Genomic DNA, 16,799 nt, shown 5'->3' with positions numbered 1-16,799 from the left:
CTTTCGCTGTAGCTTTCGCTGTAGCGTCCCACGTAGCCCATAGAAGTTAAAGGCAATGCTACCAAATACTAATTGAGTGTATGTAAACTTCTGACCCACTGGGAATGTGATGAAAGAAATAGAAGCTGAAATAAATAATTATCTCTAGTATTATTCTGACATTTCACATTCTTAAAATCCTAACTGACATAAGACAGGGAATTTTTACTTGGATTAAATGTCAGAAATTGTGAAAAACTGAGTTTAAATGTATCTGGCTAAGGTGTATGTAAACTTCCGACTTCAACTGTATGTCACTCCCTTTGGCGTCATTGTTTCTGTTTCTGTTTCATGTCTGTGTGCTGTTAGTGTTTCTTGTTTTTATATTATGTTCTGATTATTTAATTAAAACACTCACTCCCTAAACTTGCTTCCCGACTCTCAGCGCATAACGTTAAAGTGAAAGTAAAATGACAAAATATAGCTCTCAATCTCTCTCTCTCTTGCTTCTCCATTTTTTAAGAAATGACTTTGTTCAAAACTGTTAAACTATTGTCTTTCTCTATTGTCATGACGTGGCCCTCTTTGGGTATAGCGAGTGCCTTCCCCCTATCTCTCCTTCTTACACTCAGGTTCTGTTATCTCAGGTCGTAAATTCCTAGAGGACTCTCTTCCCCCCCGGCCATGCAGTATAGAGAGAGGGTTCATAGAGAGAACAAAGGAACTTCTTCTACATCACAGAACTTGAGAACTGAACAATGTCCATGTTTTGGAGAATGTGTAAACGGTCGGTGGAGAATCCAGCTACGAACGGTCCATTTTGTTTAATGTTTGTGACGTCATTGAGAGACAATACAGCCACATTACCATAACTCTGTTTATACAAGAGTCTCCGTTATGAGATTTGTATCTAATTATTGAATAAAATGAATGAGTAAAGATTAAAATATTTGTGAAATTATGTAATGTGATTTAAAACTGTTTAAGAGAATCCAATTCCCTTTAAAGTTAACTAAGTCATTGGCCCGCCCCATGAGCACAAACATTGATCTGGCGTCATGGGACAGCCTTTTCTGCTGTTCTGAATAAAACCCCCACCTAGAGAGATCATCTGCAGACCATGCGTACCTCGATTACCGAGAGGGCTAAGGTTTGAGTAGAGACCATGCATTCCTCGGTTGTTGAATTCCTAACCAAACCACGTGGAGCATTGGCTACATTGGTGGAAATGGTTAAACTCTGGGACTATCGATACCAACAGAATAAGAGCAAATCTTTAGAAACTAATTACTAATCTGCAGCTAGAATTTATGTCGACTGAATGCGAAGACCGACAACCGCCGAAACATCTATTCTATAAGAACATTTCTGAATGGGACTCTGAAGTGTCCATTCTAACCATGAAAGACTCCAGGGACGCAAAGAGAAGTTCAGATGAACTTTCCAACAGAAAGACGGACGATTCCAACAGAGATCATGACGACACACTGAGCGTAAATATATATATTGATTGCAATTATTCCCGAATGAGTGAGCGTTCATGTACAAGGGTTTAGCATTTAAATTATTATAATTATCAACTGTGTAGTGTCTCTTGTCTTTCCTGGCCTTCTCAGTCCACACCCACTTCCCTTATCATTTCCTTGTAACCATATATATTGTTGTTTGTTTATGCATTTCTGTGATTATTTAGTTAGTTAGTAAATAAATTATTAAGACAATTGATGTATGGATGATTCATAGTGAAGGCTGGGTTCGTGCAGATAACCAACAATTTCCGACGTTTGGAATGAGACTAATGTGAGGTAAAGAATGATTAATTAATTAGAAGACTAATTGATCAGATATTAAAATATCAGAAAAGTTAAATTAGGAAAATTATAACTTTGTAATCTGAAGATTTTCTTTGGTGCCCCAACTTCCTCATTAATTACATTTACATGATTAGTTTAATCACGTAATAATAATAATTACAGAGAATTCATTTGATAAAATAAGTCTTCCCTTTAATGATGCCAAAGACACAACACTATCTTAGAGTCTACTACTCACCACATGTTATGCAGTGCAGTGCTAGCTAGCTGTAGCTTATGCTTTCAGTACTAGATTAATTTTCTGATTCTTTGATTGGGTCGACAACATGTCAGTTCATGCTACAAGAGCTCTGATAGGTTGGAGGACATCCTCCGGATGTTGTCATAATTACTGTGTAAGTCTATGGAAGGTGGTGAGAACCATGAGCCTCTGTCACGTCCTGACCATAGAGAGCTCTTATTTTCTATGGTAGAGTAGGTCAGGGCGTGACTAGGGGTTTTTCTAGTTATTATTTTCTATCTGGGGTTCTAGTTTAGTTTTCTATGTTTGGGTGTTTGGTATGATTCCCAATTAGAGGCAGCTGGCTATCGTTGTCTCTAATTGGGGATCATACTTAAGTAGCTTTTTCCCACCTGTGGGTTATGGGATATTGTTTTGAGTTAGTGCACGTAGCATCTCTGTAGTCACGGTTCATTTATTAATTTATTGTTTGTTTTGTATGTTGCTAAGTTTCACTTTATAATAAAGATGTGGAACGCTACTCACGCTGCGCCTTGGTCCGACATTTATTCCAGCGAACGTGACATCCTCCTAGGTTTTGTATTGAAGTCAACGTACCCAGAGGAGGACAGAAGCTAGCTGTCCTCTGGCTACACCATGGTGCTACCTTACAGAGTGCTGCTGAGGCTACTGTAGACCTTCATTGCAAAAGAGTGTGTTTTAATCAACTATATATTTAGTATAGTTTTATCTAAAAAGGACACATTTTTTTTATGTTTCACTAATTTTATTTTTACGAAATTCATTGAGGAGGATGATCCTCCCCTTCCTCCTCTGAGGAGCCTCCACTAATGTACAGTACCAGTCAAAAGTTTGTATAAACCTACTCATTCAAGGTTTTTTTTACAAAATATTTGTACTATTTTCTACATTGTAGAATAATAGTGAAGACATCAAAACTATGAAATAACACATATTGAATCATGTAGTAACCAAAAAAGTGTTAAACAAGTAGCCACCCTTTGCCTTGATGACAGCTTTGCACACGTTTGGCATTCCCTCAACCAGCTTCACGAGGTAGTCACCTGGAATGCATTTCAATTAACAGGTGTGCCTTGTTAAAATTACATTTGTGGAATTCCTTTCCTTCTTAATGCGTTTGAGCCAATCAGTTGTGTTGTGACAAGGTAGCGGTGGTATACAGAAGATAGTCTTATTTGGTAAAAGACCAAGTACATATTATGGCAAGAACAGCTCAAATAAGCAAAGAGAAACGACAGTCCATCATTACTTTAAGATATGAAGGTCAGTCAATGCGGAACTTTTCAAGAACTTTGACCGTTTCTTCAAGTGCAGTCGCAAAAACCATCAAGTGCTATGATGAAACTGGCTCTCATGAGGATCTCCACAGTAAAGTGAGACCCATAGTTACATCTGCTGCAGAGGATAAGTTCATTAGAGTTACCAGTCTCAGAAATTGCAGCCCAAATAAATGCTTCACAGAGTTCAAGTAACAGACACATTTCAACATCAACTGTTCAAAGAAGACGTGAATCAGGCCTTCATGGTCAAATTTCTGCAAAGAAACCACTACTAAAGGGCACCAATAATAAAAAGAGATTGGGTTGTGCCAAGAAAACATGAGCAATGGACATTAGACCGGTGGAAATCTGTCCTTTGGTCTGATGAGTCCAAATTTTAGATTTTTGGTTCCAACCACCTTGTCTTTGTGAGACGCAGAGTAGGTGAACGGATGATCTCTCTACATGTGTATTTCCAACTGTGAAACATGTAGAAGGAGGTGTGATGGTGTAGCGGTGCTTTGCTGGTGACACTGTCAGTGATTTATTTAGAATTCAAGGCAAACTTAACCAGCATGGCTACCACAGCATTCTGCAGCGATAGGCCAGTCCATCTGGTTTGCGTTGTGGGATTATCATTTGTTTTTCAACAGGACAATGACACAACACACCTCCAGTCTGGGGAAGGGCTATTTTACCAAGAAGGAGAGTGATGGAGTGCTGCATCAGATGACCTGGCCTATCCATGACGCGGAACCAGTAGTGATGATCCATGGCACGGAGCCTGCAGCGAAGGTCCCCAGTCCGGAACCTACAGAGACGCTCCTCAGCCCGGAGCCTCCAGCGACGCCTCCCAGTCCAGAGCCTCCAGCGACGCCTCCCAGTCCGGAGCCTCCAGCGGTGGTCTGCAACCCAGAGCCTTCAGCGGTGGTCTGCAACACAAAGCCTTCAGCGGTGGTCTGCAGCCAAGAGCCTTCAGCGGTGGTCTGCAACCCAGAGCCTTCAGCGGTGGTCTGCAGCCCAGAGCCTTCAGCGGTGGTCTGCAGCCAAGAGCCTTCGGCGGTGGTCTGCAGCCTGGAGCCTTCGGCGGTGGTCTGCAGCCTAGAGCCTCCGGCGGAGGTCGGCAGCGCAGAACGGGAGCTATGCCCGGAGCCAATGCCACCTCCGTAGTGGGTGGATTAGCGAAGGGGGGTTGTAGCACAGGAACCGTCGTTGACGGTGGCCACCCTCCCTTCCCTCCCTTTAGGTTTTGGGTTGTTTTTGTGGGGTTTTTTGTTTTGACCTTCGGGGGGGGGGTACTGTCACGTCCTGACCAGTAAAAGGGGTCATTTGTCATTGTAGTATGGTCAGGGCGTGGCAGGGGGTGTTGTTTTTGTGTGTTTTGGGGTTAGTTTGTTTCATGGGGATTTGTTCTAGTTTTCATTTTCTATGTTCATTTTCTATGTGTGGCCGAGTATGGTTTCCAATCAGAGGCAGGTGTCTTCCGTTGTCTCTGATTGGAAGCCATACTTAGGCAGCCTGTTTTTTCCTGTGGGTTGTGGGTGGTTGTTTTTCGTATAGTCTATGTTACCTTACGGAACTGTCGATTGTCATTTTGTTATTTTGTTTAAGTGTTCACTTTATATGTTAATAAAAGTAGATGAGCTCTCAACATGCTGCGCGTTGGTCCAATCCTTCCGACAGATGTGGCACAACCTCAATCCAATTGAGATGGTTTGGGATGAGTTGGACCGCAGAGTGAAGGAAAAGCAGCCAACAAGTGCTCAGCACATGTGAGAACTCCTTCAGGAATGTTGTTAAAGCATTCCAGGTGAAGCTGGTTGAGAGAATGCCAAGAGTGTGCAAAGCTGTCACCAAGGCAATGGGTGGCTACTTTGAAGGATCTCAAATATAAAATGGTTACTACATGATTCAATATGTGTTATATCATTGTTTTGATGTCTTCTCTATTATTCTACAAGTTTGAAAATAGTCAAAATAAAGAAAAACCCTTGAATCGGTAGATGTGTCTAAACTTTTGACTGGTACTGTATGTGCTATTATTTCATTGTGGCTAGGAATTTATATCCATCCATCTCCACGATTTTGTCTGTTGGGAAATGTTAATATTGGTGATCAATATTAGAGAAAGTGTTCTAATCTAGCTCCAATTGCTGCAAAAATATGTATAGCCATTAATTGGAAACGCCTCATATTCACACAATAACAAACTGGAGGACTGAACTATCTAGTTACATCCCACTAGGTTTCTATATACTACGAAGTAAAAACAGACTTATATGACAGAGTTTGGAGGCCATATGTGGACCATCTCGGGGGAGTGTGGTGCTTAATTGGAAGTGACGGCTACTTGTGATGCGCTTGCGTGCCGGTCGGGGCTCGGGGGTTTCCAACTTTCTGACTGGTTGTGGTTGTGCGCATGTCGCGTTTTTGTTTTTGTGTGTGATTGTGGGCAAGTGCGTGCATGTATTTGTGTGTTTTGTTTTTGCGGTGTATTGTTTCTGTTTGTGAATGTCCGTTTATTTTGGATAGATTTTTTACTTTATTATTTTGTTCAATATAAAAAATAGTTATTTGTAAATGTTGAACCATTATCAAAATAAACATATATTCTAGCGAATAAGCCATAATATTGTCTTGATCAGGGGTGGGCAATTCCAGTCCTTGAGGGCCTGATTGGTGTCAGTTTTGCCCGAGCCCCAGCTAACACACCTGACTCCAATAATCACCTAATCATGATCTCCAGTTTAGAATGCAATTTGATTAATCAGCTGTGTTCGCTAAGGATGGAGAATAAGTGTGACACCAATCAGGCCCTCGAGGACTGGAGTTGCCCACCCTTGGAAGATGATGCACTGATTTATCTTTATGGACAGTACTGTACCCTACCCTGGTGACCAAAGTAGTGCACTATAGAGAATAAAATGCCATTAGAGACACAGCCTATGTTCTGTTAAGAATAGATGACAGGAGAGGAGAGGAACCTCTTGAAGCCATTAATAGCAGCATCACTCAGGTTAAGTGCCTGTGTGTGTTTGTGTGCATGGATGTGTGTCCCATCCTAAATCAGTCCTGTTCCTGAGGGACTGTGAGGAGTGTCTCTCTCCGTCTACGTGAGGGACTTGTGGATGACATTAGATCAGTCAGGCCTACTAATCCAACTAATGACTCTCTCATACATACATGCTCACACACACACACACACACACACACACACACACCACACACACACACACACACACACACACACACACACACACACACACACACACACACACACACACACACACACACACACACACACAAGCATATATACACACCTGTGTTGGAGCTCAAAGCCTCAGGCTCTTAAAGCCATCTCCCCTCCTATTCCTCTCCACCCCCTCACCTCTCTGTGTCTCACGGTGAATGCATAAATGTGAGGAGATATTCCATTATGAAAGGAATTCAATTGGTGGCTGCATTGCTTAATTAAGCCTGGCCTGGACTCGTTAAGATCAGGGTCATAATAACAACACACACACACACAACACACCCACTCTCTCTACCTGGGGTGACTTTCCAGTACATCTCTCTCAGACTTATAGAAGAGCTGGAGCTGGAGGCATCGCCTCAGGCTCTTAAAACCACCTCCCTACTTCCAGCTCTCCCCTCTCTCTACATGTCACAGTACATACTTACATACAAGGTCCATGGTCACATAAGCAGCACTTCTATTAATACATATGTGAGGAGACCTTCCATTATGAAAGGAATTAACTTAGCTGGCTGCATTGCTCTAGCCTGGCCTGTATCTGTACTCTGTGCTTCTACATCTGCATTGCTTGCTGTTTGGGGTTTTAGGCTGGGTTTCTGTATATCTGCTGATGTAAAAAGAGCTACATAAATACATTTGATTGATTACGATTAGGGTAACAATAACAGTAATTATCTATTGCTGATTATGGTAAGCTAAATGTTTCATACAGCAGGTTATCATACAGCAGGTTATCATATAGCAGCATTGGCCACTCGTCATTCAGGGCACATTGAGCCCCACAATTTTAGCTAAAAAAGTATTAAAATAAAATAAAGAAATTGGGCATTAAAACGTGTCACATATATATCATTGAGTTAATAAAGCCGCATGGTCTCTTTTTTGTTTTCTTGAGTATGGCAGCTCCAAAATGCAGGTGTTTCAGCCTAGCTCAGGGCTTTCTGTGGTGGTGGAGCAAGCCAGCAGAAAATACGGAGCGTTACGCCATGATAGTCTCAGTGTTTTGTCACTCATGGAGACACTACGTTACCACCAAGTCTAAGGGTAGACCTCGAAAAATGTTGCCCTTTGGGTGCTGCCATAGAGTTACATTAGAAGTGCCCATCCAAGAAGGCTCTAGGTCATTGGCCACAGATAAAACTACAACTTTGTTATTGTAGTTTGGTCAGGGCGTGGCAGGGGGTGTTTGTTTAGGGTGTTTCGGGGTTGTTTGGGTTATGTTCTATGTTAGTGTATTTCTATGTTATTTCTAGTTGGTCTATTTCTATGTGGTGTTTATTGGGTTGACCTTCAATTGGAGGCAGCTGCTTCTCGTTGCCTCTGATTGAAGGTCCTATTTATAGGGGTGTTTGTTCTATGGGGGTTTGTGGGTAGTTATTTCCTGGTTTAGTGTTTGTTGCACCTGACGGGACTGTTTGGAGTCGTTTGTTTTTGTATACGTGTTTATTTTGTTTTTCCTTCTTCAAATAAAAAAAGAAGATGAGTGTACATTTTCCCGCTGCGTTTTGGTCTACTCATTATGACAATCGTGACAGAACTACCCACCACAAATGGACCAAGCAGCGGAAGAAGGAGCAGCAGGAGGAATATAAGGATTCATGGACATGGGAGGAGATCCTGGACGGGGCAGGACCATAGCATCAGGCTGGGGAGTACCAGCGCCCTAAGGAGGAGCTGGAGGCAGCCAAGGCGGAAAGGCGCCATTACGAGGCGTTATACGCGCCGATTGGCAAGTGCGAGAGGCAGCCCCAATAACTTTTTTTGGGGGGGGGCACACGGGGAGAGTGGCTAGGTCAGGTAATAGACCTAAGCCAACTCCCCGTGCTTATTATGGGGAGCAACGGATCATGAGAGCACCGGTGTATGCGGAAGTGCGCACAATCTCGCCCATGCGCACGCACAGTGCCGTGCTAGAGTGGGCATCCAGCCGGGTAGGAGTATGCCTGCACAGCACATCTAGCCACCAGTGCGCCTCCTAGGACCAGGCTACCCTACGCCTGCTCTGCGCACGACAGCCATCAGGCCTCTGCACAGCCCAGTTCGCCATGTGCCAGCACTCCGCTCGTGCAGGGCTACTGTTACCATCCAGCCAGGACGGGTTGTGCAGGCGGTGCGCTCCAGACCACCGGTGCCTACTCATGACCCAGTGTATCCAGTTCCCGTTCCTCGCACTAGCCTTGAGGTGCTTGTTTACAGTCTGGCGCCTCCAAAGCCAGCACCACGCACCAGGCCTCCAGTGCGTCAGCCCAGTCCAGTATGTCCTGTTCCCGCTCCTTGCACTAGCCTTGGGGTGCGTGTCTCCAGTCTGGTATCTCCAGTACCAGCCCCACGCACCAGGCCTCCAGTGCGTCAGCCCAGTCCAGTTCGTCCTGCTCCTGCTCCTCGCACTAGCCCTGTGGTGCGTGTCCCTAGTCTGGCGCCTCCAAAGCCAGCCCCACGCATCAGGCCTTCAGTGCGCAGTCCCCGTCCAGAGCTTCCGACGACAGTTCCTCGTCCAGAGCTTCTGGTGACAGTTCCTCGTCCAGAGCTTCCGGCGACAGTTCCTCGTCCAGAGCTTCCGACAACAGTTCCCCGTCCAGAGCTTCCGGTGACAGTTCCCCGTCCAGAGCTTCCGGTGACAGTTCCCCGTCCAGAGCTTCCGGTGACAGTTCCCCGTCCAGAGCTTCCGGTGGCAGTTCCCCGTCCAGAGCTTCTGGTGACAGTGCCCCGTCTAGAGCTTCCGGCTACAGGGCCCCATCTAGAGATGGCCCACAGTTCGGAGCCTGCAGAGACGGCCCACAGTCCGGAGCCTGCAGAGATGGCCCACAGTCCGGAGCCTGCAGAGACCGCCCACAGTCCGGAGCCAGCAGAGACGGCCCACAGTCCGGAGCCAGCAGAGACGGCCCACAGTCCGGAGCCAGCAGAGACGGCCCACAGTCCGGAGCCAGCAGAGTCGCCCTCCTGTCCGGAGCTCCCAGAGTCGCCCTCCTGTCCGGAGCTCCCAGAGTCGCCCTCCGGTCCGGAGCTCCCAGAGTCGCCCTCAGGTCCGGAGCTCCCAGAGTCGCCCTCCGGTCCGGAGCTCCCAGAGTCGCCCTCAGGTCCGGAGCTCCCAGAGTCGCCCTCAGGTCCGGAGCTCCCAGAGTCGCCCTCAGGTCCGGAGCTCCCAGAGTCGCCCTCAGGTCCGGAGCTCCCAGAGTCGCCCTCAGGTCCGGAGCTCCCAGAGTCGCGCATCAGCCCGAGGTCTCCAGCGACGCGCATCAGCCCGAGGTCTTCAGAGATGCGCCTTAGTCCAGAGACTTCTGGAGGTGTAAATAATAATAAGCAGTTAGCGGGGGTGGACAGGTTAGGTTGGGGAGTAAGGCCGGAGCCTGAGCCACCTCCGTAGTAGGAGGTTGGGGAGGGGGGGGGTGTAGCACAAGAACCGTCGGTGACGGTGGCCACCCTCCCTTCCCTCCCTTTAGTTAGGGGATTATTTTTGTGTTGGGGTTTATTTTAGTGTTTTTTGTTGTTGTTTAAGGTGCATCTGGGGTCTGCACCTTTGGGGGGGTACTGTCACGTCCTGACCAGTAAAGGGGCTGTTTGTTATTGTAGTTTGGTCAGGGCGTGGCAGGGTGTGTTTGTTTAGGGTGTTTCGGGGTTGTTTGGGTTATGTTCTATGTTAGTGTATGTCTATGTTATTTCTAGTTGGTCTATTTCTATTTGGTGTTTATTGGGTTGACCTTCAATTGGAGGCAGCTGCTTCTCGTTGCCTCTGATTGAAGGTCCTATTTATAGGGGTGTTTGTTCTATGGGGGTTTGTGGGTAGTTATTTCCTGGTTTAGTGTTTGTTGCACCTGACGGGACTGTTTGGAGTCGTTTGTCTTTGTATACGTGTTTATTTTGTTTTTCCTTCTTCAAATAAAAAAGAAGATGAGTATACATTTTCCCGCTGCTTTTTGGTCTACTCATTACGACAATCGTGACACTGATCATGTCAACATCATACTTTCAAAATATTAGCTAGCAGTCATCCTCATGAATCAAGTCGACAATCTACTGGCATATCCTTTTTAATCTTTGTCATATGAAGAGAAATAATGAAGAGAAATTATAGATAAAACAAATCGGTTCTCCTTCGGCCATTGGACATAAACATTACACAACAAGTTGGAAATCGCAAATTCAACAATGAGTGGTTTGGAAGGAATTAGTGACAGTGGCTGTGTGGTCCCAAATATGGGATTAAGGGACTCATTTCCAAGTTTAAAATGATAAACATTCAACATTGGCCATGCTGTCAATGAGGCATGATTTGTACCGTGCTCAAAACAACAGTTAACTCGGAACTGCGAAAACTTGACTTCAGTGAGTTCAACAACTCTTGAGTTCAGTGAGTTCAACAACCTTGTTTTTATCAGAGTTCCCAATTGTTTTGAAAGCACCATAAATCCAGAGAATGCCAGACTTTTATGACAAAATTTGCCCATGAAGGACCGCCGCGCCAACTTCCTGTTCAAGTGAGCACAGTACAACAAGGTGAGTCCAAAAATGTATTGTATGCTGCTGCATAAATTATGTAATATGCCAGGGAGATATGTATACTGTAGCTAAGTAAGTAATACTAAGTGTATGTTGTGTAGTAAGATGTTAGTAGCCCATGTGCAGCAGCCTAATCATTTCGTCTATTTACCCCTCTTAATTTCACCTACTGTTCTGACTTGGTGGTGCATATGTAGCCTATAACCTGTTTTAGAGAAATGTAGTCATTGAATATTGTAAGAGCTTTCATTGTCTGTTTATATGCCCCCTTTATTTATCCTACGGAGAACGGCCCATGTTCTGAGTTCTGTCGCTGTACATTTCAAAAGTGCTAAATAAATAGTTATATTGACTATGTCCGTCGTCGCTTGCTCAGGAATGTCTTAATCGAAATTACGGATTGCCTCTTATCCGCTTGTTGTCCCCTTATGCCATAGTTTGTACATCTCAATAGTCATTAGAAACCACATTTGTTTAAGCTAGTCAGCCATATATATTAAAAGGCAGTAAATGAGGTGTTTCGCTGCCAGACAAGGCTCCGCTGATAGCCAGGTGTAGCAGCGGTAAGATGTTGAGACTGCTGTTGGGACAGCTTTATGTAGGCCCTAACAGTTTGTGGACACCGTTTGTCACCGTTATAGTGCAATTCATGTATTGTTTAGGGTTGTGTTGTGTAATGGCTTTGCTGGCATGCATCCCACTTTTTTTTTTTTTACCCCACCAAGATTTATATGATAAAATTGCCTCTGTACAGCAGGTTATCATTACCAATTATTAAGGAAGGTATACATGTTGTTGACTGCTAGTGAAGTCTTCACTGTTGGGGACTAAAATAGCTCTATTGGACACTATATACACAATCTAAATAACAACACACACACACACACACGCTTGGCAACAGGTTAGTTATCTCAGTAATCAGACATTATAGATCAAAATAACCTATGTTGCCCCCTTGATCACATGTAGATCCCTCCACATACAGTCACATAGAATATATACTATTCATAAGACATTTCATTACTTTAATATGACATCTACATCCTCCAATCACCACCTGAGCAGATATCCAATTTGTGCAAAAGATGTCACTCCTGCCTAATTCATATGCGGTTGGATAGTAGTCATGTAGAAAATTAGATGGATAGTAAATGCCAGAGGGCATAAAAAGCACTTTCTAATATAGTACCATTGACATACAATATCGGTGAAAAGTTTTAGAACACCTACTCATTCAAGGGTTTTTCTTTATTTCTACTATTTTCTACATTGTAGAATAATAGTGAAGACATCACAAATATGAAATAACACATATGGAATCATGTAATACTTTCTCTGTGGGACAAATGGCAAATAAAGACTCTTTATCAAGTTAAGCTGGTTACACATAGTCATTTCCATGTAAAAGGACCCATGACCACCAACATTTTCAGACAGGTGTAGATGATTGAGGCATCGTGGTCTGATTGTGGTCAGATCTTCGTTACCACCTCAGGAGGTATTCTGGCACGCATTGTGTCTGAATATCATACAATTGTAGACGGATCTGGACTGTGAAATCAGTTTTATCATCATCATCTCACCTAATAAAATTCATTGACAGCTGGGCACCATTGACATACATTACTGGACAAAAGCTTTAGAACACATACTCATTCAAGAGTTTTTCTTTATTTTTACTATTTTCTAGATTGTAGAATAATAGTGAAGACATCACAACTATGAAATAACACATATGGAATCATGTAGTAACCAAAAAAGTGTTAAACAAATCAAAATATATTTTATATTTGAGATTCTTCAAATAACCACCCTTTGCCTTGATGACAGCTTTGCACACTCTTGGCATTCTCTCAACCAGATTCACCTGGAATGCTTTAACAACAGTTGTGAAGGAGTTCCCACATATGCTGAGCACTTGTTGGCTGCTTTTCCTTCACTCTGCGGTCCAACTCATCCAAAACCATCTCAATTGGGTTGATGTCGGGTGATTGTGGAGGCCAGGTCATCTGATGCAGCACTCCATCACTCTCCTTCTCAGAAAAATAGCCCTGACACAGCCTGAAGGTGTGTTGGGTCATTGTCCTGTTGAAAAACAAATGATAGTCCCACTAAGGCCAAACCAGATGGGATGGCGTATCGCTGCAGAATGCTGTGGTGCCTTGAATTCTAAGTAAATCACAGACATTGTCACCAGCAAAGCACCCCCACACCATAACACCTCCTCCTCCATGCTTTACGGTGGGAAATACACATGCCGAGATCATCCGTTCACCCACACCGCGTCTCACAAAGACACGACGGTTGGAGCCACAAATCTCCAATTTGTACTCTAGACCAAAGGACACATTTCCTGGTCTAATGTCCATTGCTCGTGTTTCTTGGCCCAAGCAAGTCTCTTCTTCTTATTGGTGTCCTTTAGTAGTGGTTTCTTAGCAGCAATTCGACCATAAAGGCCTGATTCACAAAGTCTCCTAAGAACAGTTGATGTTGAGATGTGTCTGTTACTTGAACTCTGTGAAGCATTTATTTGGGCTGCAATTTCTGCGGCTGGTAACTCTAATGAACTTATCCTCTGCAGCAGAGGTAACTCTGGGTCTTTCATTCCTGTGGCGGTCCTCATGAGAGCCAGTTTCATCATAGCGCTTGATGGTTGTTGCGACTGCACTTGAAGAAACTTTCAAAGTTCTTGTGATGTTCAGTATTGACTGACCTTCATGTCTTAAAGTCATGACGGACTGTCGTTTCTCTTTGCTTATTTGAGCTGTTCTTGCCATAATATTGACGTGGTCTTTTAGCACATAAGGCTATCTTCTGTATACCCCTCCTACCTTGTCACAACACAACTGATTGGCTCAAACGCATTAAAAAGTAAATAAATTCCACAAATGTACTTTTAACAAGGCACACCTGTTAATTAAAATGCATTCCAGATGACTACCTTATGAAGCTGGCTGAGGGGATGCCAAGAGTGTGCAAAGCTGTCATCAAGGTAAAGGTTGGCTATTTGAAGTATCTTTTTATTTTGTAATTTGTTTATTAAATATATTTGGATTTATTTAACACTTTAACCTGTTAGGGCTAGGGGGCAGCATTTGCACGTCTGGATAAAAAAAATGTACCCGATTTAATCTGGTTACTAATCCTACCCAGTAACTAGAATATGCATATACTTATTATATATGGATAGAAAACACTCTAAAGTTTCTAAAACTGTTTGAATGGTGTCTGTGAGTATAACAGAACTCATTTGGCAGGCAAAACCCTGAGACATTTTCTGACAGGAAGTGGATACCTGATGTGTTGTATTGACTTTAAACCTATCCCATTGAAAAACACAGGGGCTGAGGAATATTTTGGCACTTCCTATTGCTTCCACTAGATGTCACCAGCCTTTACAAAGTGTTTTGAGTCTTCTGGACGGAGATCTGACCGAACAAGAGCCATGGAACGATGATGTCCCATTAGACACCTGGCGCGCGAGTTCATGTTGGGTACCCTCGTTCCAATACGTTATAAAAGAGTATGCATTCGTCCACCTTGAATATTATTCATGTTCTGGTTAAAAAAGGCCCTAATGATTTATGCTATACAACGTTTGACATGTTTGAACGAACGGAAATATATATTTTCCCCTCGTTCATGACGAGAAGTCCGGCTGGCTTAGATCATGTGCTAACAAGACGGAGATTTTTGGACATAAATGATGAGCTTTTTTGAACAAAACTACATTCGTTATGGACCTGTGATACCTGGAAGTGACATCTGATGAAGAGAATCAAAGGTAATGGATTATTTACATAGTATTTTCGATTTTAGATCTCCCCAACATGACGTCTAGTCTGTATCGCAACGCGTATTTTTCTGGGCGCAGTGCTCAGATTATTGCAAAGTGTGATTTCCCAGTAAGGTTATTTTTAAATCTGGCAAGTTGATTGCGTTCAAGAGATGTAAATCTATAATTCTTTAAATGACAATATAATATTTTACCAATGTTTTCTAATTTTAATTATTTAATTTGTGACGCTGACTTGACTGCCGGTTATTGGAGGGAAACGATTTCCTCAACATCAATGCCATAGTAAAACGCTGTTTTTGGATATAAATATGAACTTGATAGAACTAAAAATGCATGCATTGTCTAACATAATGTCCTAGGAGTGTCATCTGATGGAGATTGTAAAAGGTTAGTGCATCATTTTAGCTGGTTTTATGGTTTTGGTGACCCTGTCTTTGACTTGACAAAACATTACACACAACTCTTGTAAATGTACTGTCCTAACATACTCTAAATTTATGCTTTCGCCGTAAAACCTTTTTGAAATCGTAAAACGTGGTTAGATTAAGGAGATGTTTATCTTTCAAATGGTGTAAAATAGTTGTATTTTTGAAAAATTTGAATTTTGACATTTATTTGGATTCAAATTTGCCGCTCTTGAAATGCACCTGCTGTTGATGGAGTGCACCACGGGTGGCACGCTAGCGTCCCACCTAGCCCATAGAGGTTAATGGTTACTACCGGATTCCATATGTGTTATTTCATAGTTTTGATGTCTTCACTATTATTCTACAATGTAGATGTGATGCACGTCATAGAGAGGAGACAAAGGTGCAGCGTGGTAAGTGCTCATGATTACATTTTATTTATACTCAGAACATTAAACAAAAATTACAAATAAAGGAAAAAAAACGTCACGTTCTGCAGGATTTCACTGAGCTGTACAAAAACAAGATCCCACACTGAAGGAGGGAAAAAGGGCTGCCTAAGTATGATTCCCAATCAGAGACAACGATAGACAGCTGCCTCTGATTGGAAACCATACTCAGCCAAAACAAAGAAATACAATGACATAGAATGCCCACCCCATATCACACCCTGACCTAACCAAACAGAAAAACAGCTCTCTCAGGTCAGGGCGTGACAGTACCCTCACCCAAAGGTGCGGACTCCCGGCCGCAAACCTGAACCTATAGGGTAGGGTCCGGGTGGGCATCTACCCATGGTGGCGGCTCCGGTTCGGGGCGTAGCCCCCGCTCCGCCCGCTGATCCCTCCGCTTTTGTAACACCGGACAGTGGATCGTCGTCGAAGGAACCGGACCGCGGATCGTCGCCGGAGGCTCCGGACCGGGGACCGTCGTTGGAGGCCCCAGCCTCCAGGGACCGTCGTTGGAGGCTCCGGACCGAGGACTGTTGCTGGAGGCTCTGTGCCATGGATCATCCCTACAGGCTCCGGGCCATGGATCATCACTGGAGGCTTCGTGCCATGGATCATCCCTACAGGCTCCGGGCCATGGATCATCACTGGAGACTTCGTGCCATGGATTATCACTGGAGGCTCCAGACCATGGATTATCACTGGATGCTTCGGGCCATGGATTATCACTGGAGGCTCCGGGCCATGGATTATCACTGGAGGCTTCGTGCCATGGATCATCCCTACAGGCTCCGGGCCATGGATTATCACTGGATGCTCCGGGCCATGGATTATCACTGGATGCTTCGTGCCATGGATTATCACTGGAGGCACCGGTTCATGGATTATCACTGGAGGCTTCGTGCCATGGATTATCACTGGAGGCTCCAGACCATGGATTATCACTGGAGGCTTCGTGCCATGGATCATCACTACAGGCTCCGGGCCATGGATCATCACTGGAGGCTTCGGACCATGGATCATCACTGGAGGCTTCGGACCATGGATCATCACTGGAGGCTTCTTACGTGGAGCTGG

General features: G+C 44.1%; 1 protein-coding gene across 1 annotated transcript in view; it reads right to left on the bottom strand.

The window, feature by feature from the left end:
- The window catches only part of opn8b (opsin 8, group member b), a 31,181-nt gene extending 14,902 nt beyond the window's left edge, over positions 1–16,279 (bottom strand). Inside the window, exon 1 of the mRNA XM_082976175.1 lies at positions 16,135–16,279. Coding sequence (XP_082832301.1) covers positions 16,135–16,279 — 145 coding nt within the window. The remainder of the gene's footprint in view (positions 1–16,134) is intronic.
- Between the last annotated feature and the right edge of the window lie 520 nt (positions 16,280–16,799).

Source organism: Salmo salar, chromosome 06 (assembly GCF_965601325.2).
Source record: "Salmo salar chromosome 06, fSalSal1, whole genome shotgun sequence".
Taxonomy (NCBI): Eukaryota; Metazoa; Chordata; class Actinopteri; order Salmoniformes; family Salmonidae; genus Salmo; species Salmo salar.
The sequence above is the reverse complement of the archived record's forward strand: the minus strand, read 5'-3'. Positions and strand labels throughout refer to the sequence as shown.